General features: G+C 52.7%; 1 protein-coding gene across 3 annotated transcripts in view; it reads left to right on the forward strand.

Annotated features, from left to right (window-relative positions):
• GFRA2 (GDNF family receptor alpha 2) overlaps window positions 1-19,674 on the forward strand; it is an 85,826-nt gene that overhangs the window by 16,143 nt on the left and 50,009 nt on the right. For all 3 annotated transcript variants that reach the window (XM_045879970.2, XM_064585441.1, XM_064585440.1), the window contains exon 4: window positions 16,346-16,700. In XM_045879970.2, coding sequence (XP_045735926.1) covers window positions 16,346-16,700 — 355 coding nt within the window. The remainder of the gene's footprint in view (window positions 1-16,345; window positions 16,701-19,674) is intronic.

Below are 19,674 nucleotides of genomic sequence, written 5' to 3' on the forward strand. Positions count from 1 at the left end.
ATAGTGGTAAGGTGATACCTACTGGCAAGGTTGCTATAGAGGGGTTACCGAGAATGGATGTAGGCAGAGTAACAGTCATCCTCCCTGTGCCGAGGATGCTCAGTAGGGGACAGGGGTTTGGGGGAGCTGAAGTCGGGAGCCCCTCCGTCCCCAGGTGTCTGTGACCCTGTGAATACTGCACCCCGGCTGGTCGCACATGGGGAGGCAGGAGAGGATGGAACAGGCGAGGAGAAGAAGGTCTTCTTAGGGAAGGGAGAGACTGTTCAGGCGGAGAGAGGTTGTGGAAGTGTTCCATGCTTGGGTCACGTGGAGGGAGGCCATCAACGCAAGGGTGAAGGGTCTGGGAGGCCCAGGCAACAGTTTCCCTCGTAGCCTTGGGGCCATGCCTGGGGGATAGGGAGAAGCAACGGCAGATGGCTCGGCTGGGCTATGCATTCTTGGTGAGGGGTGGGAGCCTCCAGGGCCTCTGCATCCCATGAGGGCCTTACCAGATGCATGGGCACAGAGCACGTTTATGCAAATATGTCTTTTCTGTAGCTGGAAGGGAACTTAGAGATCACCTAGGCCCACCCCTTCTCCCAAGGGGCTGATAGAAACACCTACTCTCTAGAGTTTTGCTGGGACTAAAAGAGATACTGCAGGTAAATCCTTGACGCAGTGCTGGGGCATACTGCACTAAAATATGTAGCTATTGAAAACTTATGGAGTTTCTCTAAGGGCAGATGGCCTGGAAGCTTGCATCTGGGAAGTGGTTGCAAGCCTTTTGGTGACATGAGGCTGCCTCCCACCCATGATAGTGCTTGGTGGGGGCTTGGGTGGGAGGTGACTGGGCAATTTTCATGGGACAGTAGGACCTGGGGACTCCTGCTGAGCCACCCTGGCCTTGCTGAGCCACACTGTGGAGGGTTGGGGACACATGGAGGTGGGTGAAATGTCTGGGCCTGGGGCATTTTGTGGGTTGGAGGAAAACGCAGTGGGCGGTGTCTGCCTCAGTTGGCCAGTGAGCCTCTGGGGTGGGTGGGCCGTCTTGCCCGGCTAGGGGCAGGAAAGGCCTAAGGATGTGTCGGGCTCAAGTGGTCCCCTTGTTGGGGGCTTAGGAATGGAGGGAACCCTATCCCTGCCGAGAAGCCTGACAGGTGGCCCCTGACAGATGAGCACCACCTTTCCCCTTGGTGCTACAGCACTCTCATGTGTTGGGGGCACGTGTGGGATCGTGGGTGTTGGTCTGTGTCCATGCTTCTCTGTATTCCTGTGGGTGCCTTGCGCTCTGCTGTGCTTCTAATACATATCCACACAGAAGATCCTGGAGTACTGGGAGGGCCTGCCAGACCTAGTTCAAATCTTGGCCTTGCCCTCCCAGCTGGGTGACCACAGGGTGGGTCACTTGACCCTTCTGACTTGTCAAATGGAGCAGTTGGGGCCTGCCCTGCAGGGATTGGTGGTGATGCATGCATAGCTCGTCACGCGGTACGGGGGCACTGTAGAGGGCGGGAGGGAGCTAATGGCTTCAATGTGGCGTTAGACGGCACAAGGAAAGGTGGCGAAGAGGCACAAGCAAGTCTGAGGGGCCTGTGTGTGCTGCATCTTTGGAGTATCTGAAGGTTAGGGAAGGGCGGGGTGCTCCTAAGTGCTTTGTGGGAGAGATGGGGCCCAGGCTGACCTGTTTAGTAAACACTGAGCTTGCTGTGTTCCAGACACTACATCAGACACTGCTTTAGAGTGAAGCAGACTCACGTCCTCACTGCCTAGTGGGATGGGCAGACACCCATTTAGACGCCCACTAGGAGGCTTATTGGTGGTGGTGTGGTGTAGAGCAAGGGCTGCTGAAGAGTTCAAGGAGCCTGGGTAAATCAGGGAAGTCTTGGAAGAGGAGAGGGGGGTTCTGGGAATGCCATTGCTGGCAGCGTCATGGCTTAGAGGCCTGGCCCAGCTGCGGTGATGGGAACCATCTTCTGGGCCTGGTGGGCTCCGAGGACAGTGAAGAGAGACCCTTGTGTCACATGGGAGATTGGCCTCGCTGGGGTCTCCGTGCTTGGGACTCCTGCCCTGGACTTCTCCAGGACAGAGCTCAGCATGACTGCCTGGCTAGGGGGCCTGGGTCCCTGGGGTGGGGGGCGGGGCGCTGAGCTGCCCTTGGGTGGGGAGAGGCCTAGGTCCTGGGCTCCAGAGTCAGGCCTCTGTGAAGGTCACCTCCATGGCCAGAGTGGGGGCCTGGCTCAGCTCTGCTAGATGCCTCAGGCCCCTTCCTTTCCCTGGCTCCTCTGAGGGGGTGCCCGAGCCTTTGTGCCCCCAGAGCCTCCTCCCCTCAGGGTACTTAGTGGAGACTGGCGAGCAAGGGCTTTCCTGGCCCAGCCTCAGCTGGTTGGCTGGTGCGTCTCAGAGAGCCCCTTTTGAGGCAGCCCCTGGGAGGAGGTGGTGGGGGTGCTTTGGGGATGGAGAGCAGGGGAGGAACTGAGGAAGCAGGCAGCCTCCCTCCCTGCCCCCCTGCATGGTGGCTTAGGCGATAAACTGCTTATCCTCAGGTTGTCTCCCTGAGCCGAATGCAGAAGCGTGTTATTTAAATTTCAAAGTCACATTCTTTCTCTGACAGCTGTCAGAGACTCTGAGTGTCAACGAGGACTGGGCTTTAGCTGCAGCTGTCACCTTACACCTCCCCCTTCCGAGGAGGAACCCGTCTGATGGCCAGGGAGAGAGGGTGTGGGGTGGCGGGACGGGGCCTATGGGGACGGGGGCGGGGGAGGTGACTGTGTGGATGGGGTCAGGTGCCCAGTCACAACTGCTGATCAGTTGGGAGCAAATGGGAGGAGGCAGGCTCCACCATCAAGGGGCGCTGAGGCGTGTCCCCCTTCCGTTTCCTTTCCTGCTCTCTCCTGTCAGCACGGTGACCTAGGGCTCCTGGCAGTGGGGGGCAGGATTTGCTTGCCCTACGGTGTGAGCAGGGTGTTGGTGACATCATGTTTTTTTGTCTTTGTGTCCAAAGAAGAAATTGCTATGAGAAAAAAGAAAGGAAGGAAGGAAGGAAGAAAAGGAGAGAACAAAGTTTAACCCTAAAGAAAGACTTTTTAATAGTAGAATTTGAGATGTCATGGTTGGGGTGAGGTTTTTGGGGTGAAGACATTTTCTGGTACTTTTTTGGGGGGGAGGGGCAGAGGGAGAGGGAGAGAGAGAAAGTGCAGAGGGGTGATGGGGCCCTTCCCTCCACACCCGGGGCAGAGCCTGACGAGGGGCTCGATCTCATGATCCTGAGATCATGACCTGAGCCAAAAGCAAGAGTTGGATGCTTAACTGACCAAGCCACTCAGGCACCCGTTCTGGTACTTTTAAAATAACATCTCCTAGGGGGCACCTACTTGCTTCTCCTTGGGTATGTAAGACAGGCTCTGCCAGCAGAGGTGATGGGGAGGGTTAGTTCTGGGCTGGGTCCCTCTGCTCTTTAGAAGCTCCTGAGATGGCTCTGCAAGATTCTGCTCCCCTGAGCATGCTCCTGGTTTAGCCATGAACTGCATTCACCTCATTTACTCCAGCGTAAGGCAGGGTTTGGGTAAGTGCCCTGGTAATGCCTCTTCCAACCATATCTGTTGATAGACTCCTTTAACCCCATGGCTGGAGAGAGAAAGGAACAGGACCGAGTGGGGTCAGGTCAGAGTGTGTGGAGGGTGGTGTGTGTGTATGTGTGTGTGCGCTATGAGCCTGTTACGTGTTTGTGTGTGGAGTGGTGTGTATATGAGTTGGTGTGTGTGTGTGGGTGGTGTGTGTGTGCTGTGAGCATGTTACGTGTTTGTGTGTGGGGTGGTGGTGTGTGTATGTGTGCTGTGAGCATGTTATGTATGTGTGGGGGTGGTGGTGTGTGCATGCATGCGTGTGTGTGTGTGTGTGGCCTGAGCGGGAAAGTGCAGAAGGGTGATGGGGCCCTTCCCTCAGTGGAGCAATCATTGCCCCCAACCCTCTTTTCTGCCTCTTAGGGAAGCCCTGGGAACACTGGTCCAGGGGTGAACACAGAGGGGCATTTGAAGATGGGAAGGCCATTTTCACGTGATCAACAAAAACAGTTAGTGGACTAAACCTTTAGATGTGTGTTTTGGGGCTTCCTACCGTCTGGAGGTTATGTCGTTGAACTCTGGATGCTTACGTCCCGTCTCGCAGAGGTGGTGTGTGTGTGAATTCATCCTTCAAACCCCAGGAGCATCCTGTACGTGCTGTGCCCTGTTTCAGGGGCTGGGGGTGTGTCAGTGAACAAGCCAAGTGAGTTAGTTGCCCTTATGGAGCTTATTTCAATTCGCCGGAGACAGAGAAAAACAGAAGACAAGCCAACAAACAAATGAACAGCACCACCAACAGAAAGATAGTGAGGAACGCCATGCAGGATTAAATAGGAGGACAGGACAGAGGTGGCTGGTGGGTCTTCCAGATTGGAAATGCCAAAATCGGAGTCCCAGGAAGGATCCCACCATGGAGTGCAGGGAATGGCAGAGGGCACATCTAAGGGAAGGTCCCCAGGAGGGGACACCATGAGGGAGGGTGGGGCCTGGGGAGGCCATGTGGCTGGAGCCCAGTGAGTGAGGTGGAGGTGGTGTTTGGGAGGTGGGCACAGATGCAGGCAGGGGCCAGCTCACTGGGATGCTGCCGGCAAGTTAAGGACTCTGCATTTCATTTTAAGGGTGATGAGAAACGGAGGATTTTAGGCACTTGAGCAGCACAGTATGATTTCTGCTTTTGAAAAGCTTACTCCTGCGCTGTGGGAGAGTGGACCATGGGGCGGGGAGGGGCACAGGCAGGGGAGGAAGCTGGCAAGCAGTGAGAGGCCGTTGCACTGGCTGGACTCCTAAGACAGTAGGGGGTGAAGGGGGTGCATGATCTGGGGTCTGGCGTGGGACGGAGCTAAGGACAACTCTGGTAATTTAGGCTTGAACAGCGATGGTACTGCTGGATATTAGGATGGGAAAGAGGGAAGGAGAGGTTGGGGGGGCAGTAATCCAGAGTTCTCTGTTGGCCACAGTAGGGTGGAGGTGCTAGTCAGACCTCCGCCTGAAAATGCCAGTAGGCAGTTGGATGTAAGCCTGGAGTTCTGAGGAGAGGTCAGGGTTGATGTATAGATGGAGAGTCATTAGCATATAGGTGGCATTTAAAGCCATGGCCCCATGAAGTCACCTAGTGAGAGTGTGTGGACAGAAAGACAGGGAGGCTGGGCTCTCCATGCAGGGGACGAAGAGCAAGCAAAGAAACTGAGATGAGGGCCAATGAGGAAGGGGAAACCAAGAAAAGGGTGAGGGGGGAAGCCAAGGGAAGCACAGGTCTCAAGAGGGAGGAAGGGGTCAGCTATGCCAAATGTAGCCAAGAGGTCAAGTCAGAGAAGTTTAGAGACATGACCATTGCGTTTGGCAGCATGGAGGGCACTAACGACCTTGGCTGGACTGTCCTTAGTGGGGCCGTGGGTTGGAAACTTGATTTGGGGAGGATGGAAGAGAGGGTGTGAGGTAGGAAGGTAAAAACAGCAACCGTAGGTGGCTTTTTGGAATTTCTTTGTGAAGAAGGACTTTTCATAGTCAGTAAAAAAAATTTCATATCTCATAGTCAGTAAAAAAAATTTTAGCTTGTGGTTGGTGCCTCCAATCCTTCATCCATTCACTACAAATAAAAAATGCTGATGAAGGATTTAGGTGAATCACATCAGTATGAAATGCTTCAATTTTGGTTCTAATTTTTATAAATACAAAATTAAAGCTAACATGTCATTGCGGGAATTGGTGTGAGTATGGTGAAATTCCTGGTTAAAAAACCCCACCCACTAGTATCCAAAATCTATAAAGAACTCATCAAACTCAACACCCAAAGAACAAAGAATCCAATCAAGAAATGGGCAGAAGACATGAACAGACATTTTTCCAAAGAAGACATCCAAATGGCCAACAGACACATGAAAAAGTGCTCAATATCGCTCAGCATCAGGGAAATCCAAATCAAAACCTCAATGAGATACCACCTCACACCAGTCAGAATGGCTAAAATTAACAAGTCAGGAAATGACAGATGTTGGCGGGGATGCGGAGAAAGGGGAACCCTCCTACACTGTTGGTGGGAATGCAAGCTGGTGCAGCCACTCTGGAAAACTGTATGGAGGTTCCTCAAAAAGTTGAAAATAGAGCTACCCTATGATCCAGCAATTGCACTACTGGGTATTTACCCCAAAGATACAAAAGTAGGGATCCGAAGGGCTACGTGCACCCCGATGTTTATAGCAGCAATGTCCACAATAGCCAAACTGTGGAAAGAGCCAACATGTTCATCGACAGATGAATGGATAAAGAAGAGGTGGTATATATATACAATGGAATATTATGCAGCCATCAAAAGGAATGAGATCTTGCCATTTGCAATGACGTGGATGGAACTGGAGGGTATTATGTTGAGTGAAATAAGTCAAAAAGAGAAAGACATGTATCATATGATCTCACTGATATGAGGAATTCTTAATCACAGGAATCAAACTGAGGGTTGTTGGAGTGGGGGGTGGGGTGGGAGGGAAGGGGTGACTGGGTGATAGACACTGGGGAGGGTATGTGCTCTGGTAAGCGCTGTGAATTGTGCAAGACTGTTGAATCTCAGATCTGTACCTCTGAAACAATTAATGCAATATATGTTGAGAAAAAAAAAAAAGAAGAAGAAGAAGAAGAAGAAGAAGGTAGCGGGAGGGGAAGAATGAAGCGGGGGAAATCGGAGGGGGAGACAAACCATGAGAGACGATGGACTCTGAAAAACAAACAGGGTTCTAGAGGGGAGGGGGGTGGGAGGATGGGTTAGCCTGGTGGTGGGTATTGAGGAGGGCACATTCTGCATGGAGCACTGGGTGTTATGCACAAACAATGAATCATGGAACACTTCATCTAAAACTAATGATGTAATGTATGGGGATTAACATAAGAATAAAAAATTAAAAAAAAAAAAAAAAGAACCACTAAAAAAAAAAAAAAAAAAACCCCACCCAAACTACATTTAAAAAGACACAGAGCCCTCAAAAGTGGCCGAAAAAGTCCCTTCAAAAGGTGAAATGATGAAATTTTAATTTTTAATTGCTTAAAACACAAAATTAAGACCAATAAGCCTTTTGAAGAATTGGAGAAAGAACTCTGACAGTGGTTAAGATTTGACAAAATATAAAATGATATTCAAGAGCAACTGATTTTTGGAATTTATTTTCAGTGAATTTGCCATTCATCAAATTGACTTTCGGTGTTGGTCCGCTTCCAAAAATACAGCTGACCCTGGAGAGTGCTGGGGTGGCTGCGTGTTGTGTGGGGCTGGAGGGGAGGGGTAGTGCTGGAGAAGGTTGAGGATATAAGGGAGCCTGGGACTGCCGCTGGTTTGAGGGGCAGCACCCAGAGCAGCAGGGACGAAGGTTGTGGTCCCACTGGATCCCTGGGCCTTGAGTGAGGACAGAGGACTGGCAGGCGAGGCATGCTGGGATTGGCAAGGTCATCTCTTGGGGAAGTTGAGGTACCACTTCATGCAGATGGTATGGGGCTCCCGGCCACCACTCTCAGTGGCGAGGAAAATCCTGGAGTTCCTGCTCTCTTAGGCTTCTGGATGAGCAGAGAGCACTCTGGAGCCTTCCTCTTGATCACCAGTGAGGAGACTGGGCACCCTTCTATCTTTTGGGGTGTTGTGTGTGAGGCTGGAGCAAGGGGTACACGGGATGGGCCTCTTCCTGCAGGGTTATGTGACAATGGAGAGATGGAGGGAGGGAAGATCTTTCCAGGTGGGGGACATACTCGTAAACAAGCATTTATGGTGCATGTGCCACGTTCTGGAAACCGGGAGAGACATTTTTATCTACATTATCCTGTCTAATCTTCAGCACTGTCCTGTGTGCAGGCAGGCTGGGTGTTTATCCTCATTTTGCAGATAAGGAAAAGAAATGAGACTCAAAGAGTTTGCATAACCTGCTTGCTCTGCTAGTTGGTGGCCCAGCTAGGTCCTCTGCCTCCCCACAGGGCCAGGGCCAGAGTGCCTGCTCATAATCACCAAGTCCAGCCCTGAGCAGGGACGGGCAGGGACACTTGTGGAGCCTGCAGAGCGAGGCTTAGGCCAAGGGTAAGTTTCCATCTGTTATTTGATTATAATCTCATTCAGACTGGAATGTAAGCTCCAGGAGGGCAGGAGCCTTTGTTGCTTTTGTTCATTTCTCTAGCTGTGCTCCACATGTAGTGGGTGCTCAGTGTGCAGATGTTGGGACAGTGAGTGAATCTTGAGGGGCAGCTGGGCATGGGTGTCCCCATGAGGGCAAGGGATGTGGAGGTGATGGTGTGGGTGGCTACAACCCAATGGGGAAGGTGGGCTCCCTCTAGCTCCCCACCTGTCCTGCCTTCCATCCAGCCCCATTTAGAGTTTGTTTTGTCTATATCTCATTGTCACTTGCCTCTCTGTTCACCCTTATGTCCCCAATCATTTGGACTCAGTTGACTGTCCTTCTCTTTGAAGCTCTTGGCTTGGCTTCCAGGACACCTGACTTTCCCCAACCTCCTGGTCTACTCCTTCCCATTTCCCTAAATGATGGTGTCCGAAGCTCTGTCCTGAGCCCTTTCCTCTTCTTTATCGTCGCCCCCAACCTAGGCAACCTCATTTAGTCCTATGGCACTAAATAGCCTCCGTGTCGGTCATGCTCTTTTATGCCTCTAGCTCAGACCTACCTCCTGCACTCCAGACTCATTTTGTCCTTCTGCCTTTTCAACATCTCCACTTGGACATCTAGTAGGCATCTCAAACTTCAGTGAAAACAGAATGATGTGTTTAGTTCTGTCCTCCTTCTCCCCTCCAGGTCTTTCCTGTTTCACAAAGTGATTCCACCATCCACCTGCTGGTCAGGCCCAAAACCTGGATTTCTCTTTCTCCTTATTCAGTGTCCAACCCATCCTGTTGGTTTTATCTCTAAGTTATGTGCAGAATGGGCTCAATTTTTGACATCTTTGTAGTCACTACTATACCCAGGCTACCATCTGTGGCTTCTCTTTCTTTTGCTTCATTAAGGAAACTTCAGCCACTTTACCCTTCCTTCGGCCTGTGAAATGCCAAGCTCATGCCTGTCTCAGGACCTTTGCACTTGCTTGGGATTCTCTTACCTTGGATTGTTTGGGATGTTACCATGCCAAGCTCATGCCTGTCTCAGGACCTTTCCCTTTTGCTTGGGATTCTCTTACCTTGGATTTTTTGCACGTTTCACTCCTCCTGCCCACCGTGCTTTTCAACTTGGATGTTACCTCCTAGGACAGGCCTTCCCATCCCCCATTCATTCTCTTCTGAATTCCCTTAGTTTATTTTCTTCATAGCACTTATCAGCACTTTAAATTACCTTATTTATTTGTTCATATGTTTATCATCAGTCTTTCACTAGACTGAAAGCCTCTGGAGAGAATGGACTCTGTCTTTCCAGTTCACAGCTGGATTTCTAGGGCAAGTGGTCAATACATGAAAATATTTGTTGACTCACAGCTGTGTGACTGACTGCCAGCTGACAGGGACTTGGGGTCTGTCCATGGAGGATGCAGGTGCGGTTGTGAGCCCTCATATATATGAGCGTGTTTCTGTGCGTGTACATGCTGTGTTTGCATGGGGCCAGGGTGGACTCCTTTCAGCCTGTTTCTAAATGAGGTGGAATGGGAGCTTCCTCTCTCCCTGCAGCCCTCAATGTTTTACACTTGTGTGTGTGTGTGCGTGTGTGTGTGTGTGTGTGTGTAGGGGGGTGAGGGTAGGCAGGAGAATCACAAAATGTAGAAGACCATACAGTTCAAAACCTGTCCTTCTTCAGGTGAGGAACTGAGACCCAGAGAAGGCCAGGCTTTGTCTGGGGATTGACATACTGGGAGAGGCAGAGACAGAATCAGCCCTCTGACTCCCATTCTAGTGGCAGAGCTGCAGAGTATGGCCCAGGGAACCAGGGTGGGCTTGGGCTGGACGTTGCAGCCGGAAATGAGATTAGGGGCAAGCGACTAGGCTGGCAGTTTCCTGGAAGACCAGGAGGGGAGCAGAAACACCCAGCGCCCCATTGGCTTGCAAGTATCACAGAATGGTGTCTTATTTCTGTTCACATAGGGAGAGGCCTGTTGGTGGTTGGAAAGTCTGCCTTGATGGGCCTCCTGGTTGGGTTGGGGGCATGCTCTGATGACCACAGAGGGCCTTCAATTGCCTTCTGCTGAGGGTGGGTTTGGTAAATGATGTGCTGGATCGGGTGTGTGCATGTTTGAGGAGGGGCGCTGGCAGCCCAGTCCCCGCTCCAAGTCAGTGGTCCTGCAAGTTTGGAAGGCTGCCTCAGAATCATGGGGGAACTTGCAAAATCCAGATTCTTAGGCACCAGCCATAGAGCTCTTGACAGGGAGGCGTGGCGCCTGTGCATCTGCATGTAACAGGCACTTCAGGTGACTCACAAACGCACCGAAGTTGAAGGACCTCAACCGTAAATCAGTGACTTCCCTCCGACTGCATGTGCCCTGCTGCTGCAATGGGAGATGGGCGTGGGAATAAATATTTTCATTTTAATAGCAGTGCATTTTTACACGTGTTAGAAAAATTCAGAACTAACAGAGATGTTATCATTTAGGATAAATCCGGGTAGGTATTAAAAAATTTAAAGGGGCTCCTGGGTGGTTCAGTCGGTTAAGCGTCTGACTCTTGGTTTCTGCTCGGGTCGTGATCTCAGGGTTGTGAGATCGAGCCTGGTGTGGGGCTCCATGCTCAGTGTGGAGTCTGCCTGCGAGTCTCTCCTTCTTCCTCTGCTCCTCCCCTTGTACATGTGCTCACTTGCTGTCTCTCCAATAAATAAATAAATCCTTAAAAAAATTTAAAAAGTGAGTCAATTGAAGAAATTTATGCATCTCCCTTGTGTATTAGGAGATTTATTTAAAGGAGAAATTACATATTCGTACGTGTGGTACTGGTAACATGGCCGAAATGATAAAGGTGGACCTAGGTGACTGCGGTGTGGCAAAGCCCGCTCCATACAAGTGTCCCACACTTACTTCAAGGAGAACAGTTGGAAGATCTAGGGACAGTTGGTCACTGGCTCAGGGCAGCACCCCAGGAGGGAAGAGGGGAAGTGGGCGAGGCTTGGCTGGGGTGAGGGAGCCCCTCTACAGCTGTTCGCCTGGCCTGCCTCAGGGCGGGACAGGGAGGGAGGGCAGGAAGAAGCCAGAGTGTGTCCCCCGGGGCTGGAGCCGGAGGCTGAGTTCCCTGAGGTTTTGGAAAGTACCAGGCCTGGTTCAATGCCCCTCGCTCTCCCTGGGGCAGCTGTTTGCCTTTACTCCTTGGCCCATCAGGGCTCCTCTGGGCAGGCCTGGGAGACCCGTGTAGGGAGGAGCAGAGTGAGTGTAGAGAGCAGGCTGGTCTAGGCCTGAATCCTTCACCTGGTCCTGTGTGGTCTCTGCCAGGGGTGTGGAGGGGGCGCGAGGGGAGGGTAGCTGGGGCCTCCCTCCCTGCCCTTTGGACAGTTTAGTCAAGGGGCTGAGGCCCACACTGGGTGAGGCTCCCGTTTGCAATCCAGCCCTCCCTCCTTCCTCCCCCAGTGGGGGCTCTAGAAGAGAAAACAAAAAGCCTTCCAGAGCCAGGGGAGAGGCGGCTCAGTGGTGGGAGAGAGTGCGTGTGGGAGGGCCTGTGTGCTCGGCCTGCCTGCCCTGGGAACGTGCCTCCTTGCTTGGAGAGAAAGCCGCGCCCAGCCAGCCTCTGGGGCCATTCCCCACCGGGTCGGGCAGCCGCTCCGGGAGGGTCCGAAGGGGCCGTTCCCCACCAGGGCAGGCACCTGCTCAGGGAGGGTAGGAAGGGGCCTCTTCCCTGTAACTAGGCAATTGCTGTTGCCACATTGACTGTTTTTTCTAGGACATTTACCAAGTTTTGGCCCAGGGGTTTACATTTCCCGCCCCCTAGCACAAGCTTTCACTATTCAAGCTCCAAATGGAAGGTACTGAGGCTGTAATTACACCGGCATTAGCTCAGGAACATGCTGAGAGGAGCGGGAGCAGAGCACCTGGGGAACCTAAAAGCAGCCGTGGGCCTAAATTAGCTGCTGCTAGGCATGCGGAGTCGCCCCGCTCCTCTCCGGGGGCCCTCGCAGTCCTCGCTCCCCTCACCTCCACCCCAGGCTGCTTCACTCGCTCTTCCCTTCTGCCCGCCAGCGTCCTGACAGGTGCATGGAACGTGGAAGAACAGCCTGGCTGGCGGGGGAGAGAAGCCTTTGTAGAGGGAGTGCCCCCAGAACAGCCTGTGTGCAGACGGGTGTCCTTGGATCCTGGCCCCGGGCAGGATGGTGTGGCCTCAGCTCAGGGCGACTGCTTGGGAGGCCGCACCCCACTGTGGACAAGCCCCTGTTCTGCTCTCCGGGGCTCCTCTTTCAGTCTCCATCTCCAGGCATCCTGAATTGCTGTCAGCGCCTCCCAGCTTTTGCCCCAGCTCTTTGTTGGCTCAGCCTGGGACCCGCTTTGTACTCTTTTTGCTTCCTCTGACTCATCCTGTAGGTTCAGCAGAGATGCCACTGGTGTGACCTCTGGTCTGGGTACGATGCTTTCCTCTCTGCTCCCACAGCACCCTGACTTCCCTGACGCAGAGTTCAGCCCCTTTGTTTCCAGCTGGGTCTCTGAGGAAGTGCTTGGCACATAGTGGGCCTTCAATAAAGATCTGTTTATCCAATGAGTAGGAAAACCAACCTTGATTCCCTTTCTGCCTTAATCCCCCTTTTTATAAGAAGAAGAGAAGAAACTTTTCTCTTGCTGCCTTTGTAGGGCTGTTGTTGGCAGGGAGTCGGGGTGAGGCCCAGTCTTCGTCCATCGTCCCCTGACTTTCACATCTGAGCCCTTCCGGGCCACACTGATACTTGATTACACATGGTCTTGTATTGACCACTATTGCTGGCTCTGTGTCATTTTGGCTTCTTTAAAAATATTAACCAACAACTTTTGAGTACTTGTTAGGAATTAAATATTATTCTAAGTATATTTATTCTTTCACTTGTTAAATTTGTCTTCAACACCTACCATGCACCAGACATTGGGAAATATGGGTACAGCAGTGAGTACAACCAATAAAGCCTCTGCTTTTATGGCGTTTATATTTGACACAAACAAATGACTAAGGAAGGATATACTATGGTAGATGGTGATGAGTTGTGGGATAAAGGGATCAGAGTAGGGATAATGGGAGTAGCTTCTTATGTATAGGGTGGTTGGGAAGGATTCACAGACAAGGTAGCATTTGAATAGAGACCTGAAAGAAGTGAGGAAAGAGCTTTCCAGGAAGAGGAAGCAGCAAGTGCAAAGGCCCTGAGGTCAGGGCACAGTCCAGGAAGAGCAAGGAGGCCCCTGTGACTGGAATGGAGGAAGTGACTAGGAAGAGTAGGAGGTGAGGTCATACAAGGGCAGTGCTGCCTAATAGAAATATGAGTCACCTATATAATTCTAAGTTTTCTAGTAGCCACATTAAAAAAATAAAAAGAAGCAAGTAAAAGTAATTTTAACAATATATTTGTTTAATATATTCCCAGAAGATTATTATTTTAATATGTAGTCAAACTAAAAAATTATTAATGAAATGCTTTACATGATTTTTATTTTTTCTTAGCACATCTTCAAAATCTGGTGTATATTTTCAAAATCTGGTGTGGACATCCCATTTTGGGCTAGCCACATTTCAGGTGCAATGGCCACGTGTGGCTAGTGGCTACTGTACTGGACAGCACAGATAGAGAGACCATATCCCGAGTGAGATGGGAAGCCACAGGAAGTGTTGGGGCCCAGGAGCATTATCTCTCTGCCTTGGGTTCTAGAAGGTTCACTCCAGCTGCGATGAGAGGATTGTTTTGAGGCAGGGGTTGGGGTGGGCTCCAGGACAGAGCAGGGCAACTGGGAAGCGAGGCTCTTGCCAGCATGCAGTGATGATGGCTTGGACCATGGTGGGAGCAGTGGTGGTGGTGAGAAGTGGTTGGATTCTGCATGTGTTTTGGAGGTGGAACTGCCTGGTTTGTCTGACGTGGTGTGTGAATGCGAGAGGAGTCGTGGAAGTGCCAAGATTTTTGGACTGAGCTACCGGGAGTGTGAGTTGTTTTCAGAGGGATCAGGAGGACTGGGGCTGGGGAACAGCCTTGCGGGGAACACGTGGGTTTGGTTAAATTTGAGATGTGGGTGTCAGCCTTCCAGGTAAAGTGGGCAGGCAGGCAGTTGGACATACGAATCTGGGGTCCAGGGGGAGGTCTGGGTGGGGACAAGCCATGAGGGCCCCGGGGAGTAGGTGCACAGAGAGAAGAGGGGGCTGAGCCCTGGAGGAGAAGGCGGAAGGCTGCTTAGGCGAGAACAGAAGACCAGCAGAGAAGGGAAGGGAGCGAGGAGAGGGGGCCAGAGGGGGCCACCGGCTGTGTCCAGTGTCCTGATGGGCTGAGGACGAGGAAGCCCCAGGATCCCTGACCACTGACAAGAGCGGGAGGCAAATGTCAGGCTGCAGTGGGTCCAGGTGAGACCAGGAGGGGAGAAAGAGACTGTTGGAATGGACAACTCCTTTGAGGGGTTTGCTTTCAAGGAAGCAGAAAAATAGGGTGGTAGCTTAACGGTGGGTGTATGGTCATTAGGAGGCTTTTTTTTCTTAAAGATGGGTGGTGTAACACCTGACGGGGATGATTTCGTAGACAGGGCAAAGTTATCATGCAGGAGAGAGAAAAAAATGAGCGATCTCTTTCATGCTCACAACAAGGCTATGTGGGAGGTACTATTATGCAGATGGGGAAACTGAGGCAAAGGAAGATTCAGTCACTTGTCCAAAGCCACAAAGCAGGGCCATTTAATGCCGATGGCTCAGTTCTAGAACACCCAGTCTTAACCGCTACGCTATTCTGTCTCTTGGTTTCCTAGCTAGATTTGTGAGCTCTTTGAGAATTGGGACGAGCTCTTACACATCTGTATCTGACACAGCACCCAGCAGAGAGGGCTGTGCAGAGGTGGGGTTTGATAGATCTTTAATGACCCAGAGACCCGGAGACCAGGAACAGTGCTGGAAATGCTCAGGCACCTGTGGTGGCCACGGGAGCGGGGCATGGTGTCAGCCTCCCTCACCCCGCATCCTTCCCAACACCTTCCAGGACCTTGCATGACGTGGGTGGTGCTCACTAAATATTGGCAAGCATTTACTGGGTGGATGAAGAACGAATGAAGAGGCTGCGGCTCATCGGTCCTAAAAGCTAAACTGATGGTGTACACAGTGCTGGCACGACTGGGTCCCTGCTCTGGTTTACTACCAGTGTGCTGGGTGACCTGGGGCAAACCTTGCCCACTTAGTGCCTCAGTTTCCTTATCTGCGAAATCAAGAGGTGGGGGTGGGTGATCTCCCATCTGGCTCTCACCAGAATGTCTCAGGTGGGCATGTGCAGACTCGATTCCTGCCTCCCTCCTCTGTCTGTTGTCAGGATGGACAAGAGGCACTCTGTAGGTGGGGGTCGGCTGGCAGCGGAGGGTCAGGTGGTTGTTAGAAGAGCTGAGACCTGCGGGATGGGGTAGCCACCACAAAAGGAACCTGACAATTTCTGAGAATTCTGCTTTGTGTCCAAGACATTCCGCTCCGTGGGCAGCGATGCAAAACTCAAAGGCATGGCGCTAACGCCAAGTCCCACATCCAGCACACCTAGCCTTTGGCTGGCTGTGCGCTCAGCCCTGTTAGAGTCCGAGGCTGGCCTTCAGCCTCTACCTCACACTCCCGGGCTCCCACCTGCACTGTCCTTTTTCGTGGTTCTCCCGACTAACTAACCGCTGCAGCACCCCCGCCTTGGGGCATTTTGAAACGTGTAAGGACAGCTTCAGTGCTCCTATGGTGGGGGTGAGGGTGGTGGCAGTGGTGCTGTTTGTACTCTGGCTGAAGATCCTGTGATGAGGACTGTCCCTCCCTAAATGCCAGCAGGACCCCGACCAGAAGCCCGCGCAAGTGTGCTGTTGCTGGGTGCTCAGGGGCTGGGGGCCCATCCTGCCTCAGCTGCCACTCAGTCCTATCAACCGGAGCCAGTCATTTTATTTCCTGTTGGTGAACAGGACTGCGAACACCTAGTTGCTTGCCATTTTGGTTGTGGTAAGATTTAAATAAGACTCAGTTAACAGTCCTCATCATCAGAGCTCCCCACAGGTACAGTGTGCTCTGTACCAGGCGCTGTCCTACGCAGGTCCAAGCGCCTGGACCTGTTTATTCGCTCGTTTAATCCTGGCCGTGTCCCCACTTCACCGATGAGGAAACCGAGGCAAAGGGCACCGTGGACGCTGGGAGGCATCCCCCGGGGGCGGGTGGCTGTGGGCTTCCGGTGCCCGGGCAGGCCTGTGACCGCTCTCTCCTTCCGCTCCAGGGACAGGGGCAGACCCGGCGGTCAGCGCCAAGAGCAACCACTGCCTGGACGCCGCCAAGGCCTGCAACCTGAACGACAACTGCAAGAAGCTACGCTCCTCCTACATCTCCATCTGCAACCGCGAGATCTCGCCCACTGAGCGCTGCAACCGCCGCAAGTGCCACAAGGCCCTGCGCCAGTTCTTCGACCGGGTGCCCAGCGAGTACACCTACCGCATGCTCTTCTGCTCCTGCCAAGACCAGGCGTGCGCCGAGCGCCGCCGGCAGACCATCCTGCCCAGTTGCTCCTACGAGGACAAGGAGAAGCCCAACTGCCTGGACCTCCGCGGCGTGTGCCGGACCGACCACCTGTGCCGGTAAGCGCGCCGCCGCCGCCGCCGCCGCCGCTCCGCACCCTGCGCTTCCGGGCCCCGCAGAGGGGGCCTCGGACATGCGCAGACCCCGTTGCCGGCCACTTCGTTGGGCGCAGGTCTATGGTTTGTCTGCCTACTCCGTGCTCAGCTCGTGCTCAGCTCGGTGGCGAAGCCGAGGTGAACAAGCCAAGGAGCAGAGAATTTCAAAGCATAGACCCCTAGAGCCTGGACTAAGAAGGGACCTTCAGTGAATTGGGTCCCACCTCTGGAGGAAGCCCCCACCTCAGGTCCCCGTGAGGTCATGTGGCCACCAGGACGGGGCTCCGGTAAATCACAGAGGTAGCTCCCAGTAGGCTGGTGCTGCCGTGCCGTGCGGGTTGGAGTCTGACTGCCTGGGTTTGACTTTCCCGCTCACTAGCTGCGTGACTCGGAGCAAGTTGTAAACTTTTTTTGAGTCGCCATTCGTTCACCTGTAAACGGGAGTAAACGTGCCCACATCACAGGGTTATCCTGAGGATTAGAGGATGTGATGTGTGCCCAAATTTCAGCACAGAGCCTGGCTTAGAGGAAATGCTTAGTAAGTGTAGCGTAATTATCAGGAGGGTTTTTTTGGTTGTCGTTAGAGTGAGTTGAAATGTGCTTCTTTAGAGTTCTTTTGCCTTCCCTGTTTGTTGTTAAGCACTTCTCTAGCCGCCGTGGCGCCCAGCAAGCACTCAGTTCTAAGGGTGTGCAGAGGTGAACGCTGTGCTCTGCGAGGAACAGCCAGTGCAGAAGGGGAGACAGACGAGGCAGCGATCCCAGGGTAGGGGATGAGGGCTGTGGGCTCTCAGATGAGGCTGCATCGGGAAGGGACATCTGCCTCAGCCTGGGAGCCTAGGGGAGGGGGCCTTGAGCTGAACCTTGAAAAATGAGAAGGAGAAAGCCAGGGAATGTTGTCAGCTGGAGAAGCATATGCAGAGGCTGGAGGGTAGGAGAGAGCCTGGCCTTACGGGGCGCTGCAGATGGTGGGCGCACGTGGTGAGGGCTGTGAGGTGGGGGGCCGCAAGAAGTTTGCTTACTCTGTGCTGGACGTCGGTTTATTATATGGTTTATCGAATTTAATTCTCACAACAAAGCTACAAGGTAGATGACTATTACCATTTTTATCTGTCACATGAGGAGATTGAGATACAGAAGGTAGTTTGCCTAAGGTCACACAGCTCATGCATTTCGGAGCTGGGATCCATCCATCCCGCTGCTTTCCAGCGTAGCGCCCTGGCCTGCACTAAGACGGCAGCCGCAGGAGTGGAGAGAAGTTTATCATTTCAGATATGATTGGTAAGTAGACTCGACAGACTGGGTGATTGGTTGAAATTTCGTTCCCCAGAGGCAGAAGTCATTTCTGTTTTGTTTACACCACACCTCGTCCTACACAGAGAGCCTGGCACATGGTGAGCCCTCCACAATCATTACTTGAATGGACAAATGAATGGGGACCACCATGTTTCCTAGTAGAGTAATTATGGGACGAAGGAGCCATTCAGCGTGTGGTGGGGGGAGGTTTGGATGTGCAGCATTTGCAGTGCCTGGAGGACCGTTGTCATCCCCTTGGCTATGCCTGGGGGCATGCCCAGTAAAGGGAGTGAAGTGGAGAAGTGGGTTTGGGAGCTGTTGGGTGCCTTGTTGGTGATTAAAGCTCCATCAGTGAGTGGAATGGTGCAGGGTGGGTTGGTGGAGCCCAAGAGGGAGTCTAGGCTGGAGATGCCTACAGATTTGGGCATCCTCAGTGTTTTGGTGATAAGAGAAGCCATTGGTGTGGATAGTGAGGCAGAACTCTGCTAGACACACGAGTTCTTCAGGGAGGGGCAGAGGAAGGAAAACCTGTGACAGGGAAGCTCGGAGGTGGAAGGACAGCCAGGAGAGAGTGGGCCAGAATCCAGAAGACAAGGGTTCCTGAGGGAGGCAGTGACTGAGACGTGGTGCCTCGTGGTGTGTATGTGCGTGTATGTGTGTGAGTGTGAGTGTGAGGGTGTAGCAAAGTGTATGTGTATGATGTATATGTGTGAGGGAGTGTGTGAATCCATGTGAGTGAGTGAATAGTGGAGGGTGGAAGCCAGTTGTGGTTGGTCTAGGCCTGGCAGGAGGCAGATGTGGAGTACCGAGGCAGAGGCTGCAGAGGGAAGGGAGGCCTCTTTGTACCATGGGAGTGCTGGGGCTATGTTGGATGAAGGGGGAGTGCTAGTTTGGTTTGGAAAACAGGCAGTGCCTGAGTTCAGAGGGCTCTGGTCCTGATCCCCAGAGCTAGCTGCAGGGCTCTGGAAAACTGTGAAGAAGGTGGGCCTTTCTCTTTTGCTTGCTTAAAAAAATAGGCCTTATCGCCTACGGACACTGATTGAGGTGCTTGGGTGGCTCAGTCAGTTATGTGGCTGACTCTTGATTTTGGCTCAGGTCACGTCTCAGGGTCCTGGGATCAAGCCCACATAAGGCTTCATGCTGGAGCCTGGGGATTCTCTCTCCCTTTCCCTCTTTCCCTCCTCCTGCTCAAACACACTCTCCCTCCCTCTCTAAAATAAATAAATAAATCTTTAAAAAGGAAACAAAAGAAACTTTGCATACAACAGGAGCATGGTTGGAAGAAAAAACCGAGGGCCTTGCAAAGGAAGTCAGGAGTGAATGCCACAGGTGTGCAATCTAGCAGTCACCGAGCTGGAGCTCTGAGCCTCGTGGTGCCTGGGATAAAGTGGCACTATGAGTCCCAAAACACGATGGAAGGGGGCAGAGTGGTTCTTGGATGGAGAGGCATTCTCTCCTTCTAGGTGCTAACACGACCTGCCAGGCTGCCTTACCCAGTGTCAGTGCAATGACAGATGGGCCAGGAGCTGGTTCTGGGAGGAAGCTGGAGGGCCAGCTGAGTCCAAGCCTGGGGATGGCAGGCCAGGGCCTTCAGGAGCCTGTGCACACATGTGGGCCGGGTGCACCACGGCAGCGGGCCCCCCCA

This window comes from Mirounga angustirostris, unplaced genomic scaffold (genome assembly GCF_029215605.1).
Source record: "Mirounga angustirostris isolate CCGP_5_RB_7025 unplaced genomic scaffold, mMirAng1.0.hap1 SCAF_2, whole genome shotgun sequence".
In the NCBI taxonomy this organism is placed as follows: Eukaryota; Metazoa; Chordata; class Mammalia; order Carnivora; family Phocidae; genus Mirounga; species Mirounga angustirostris.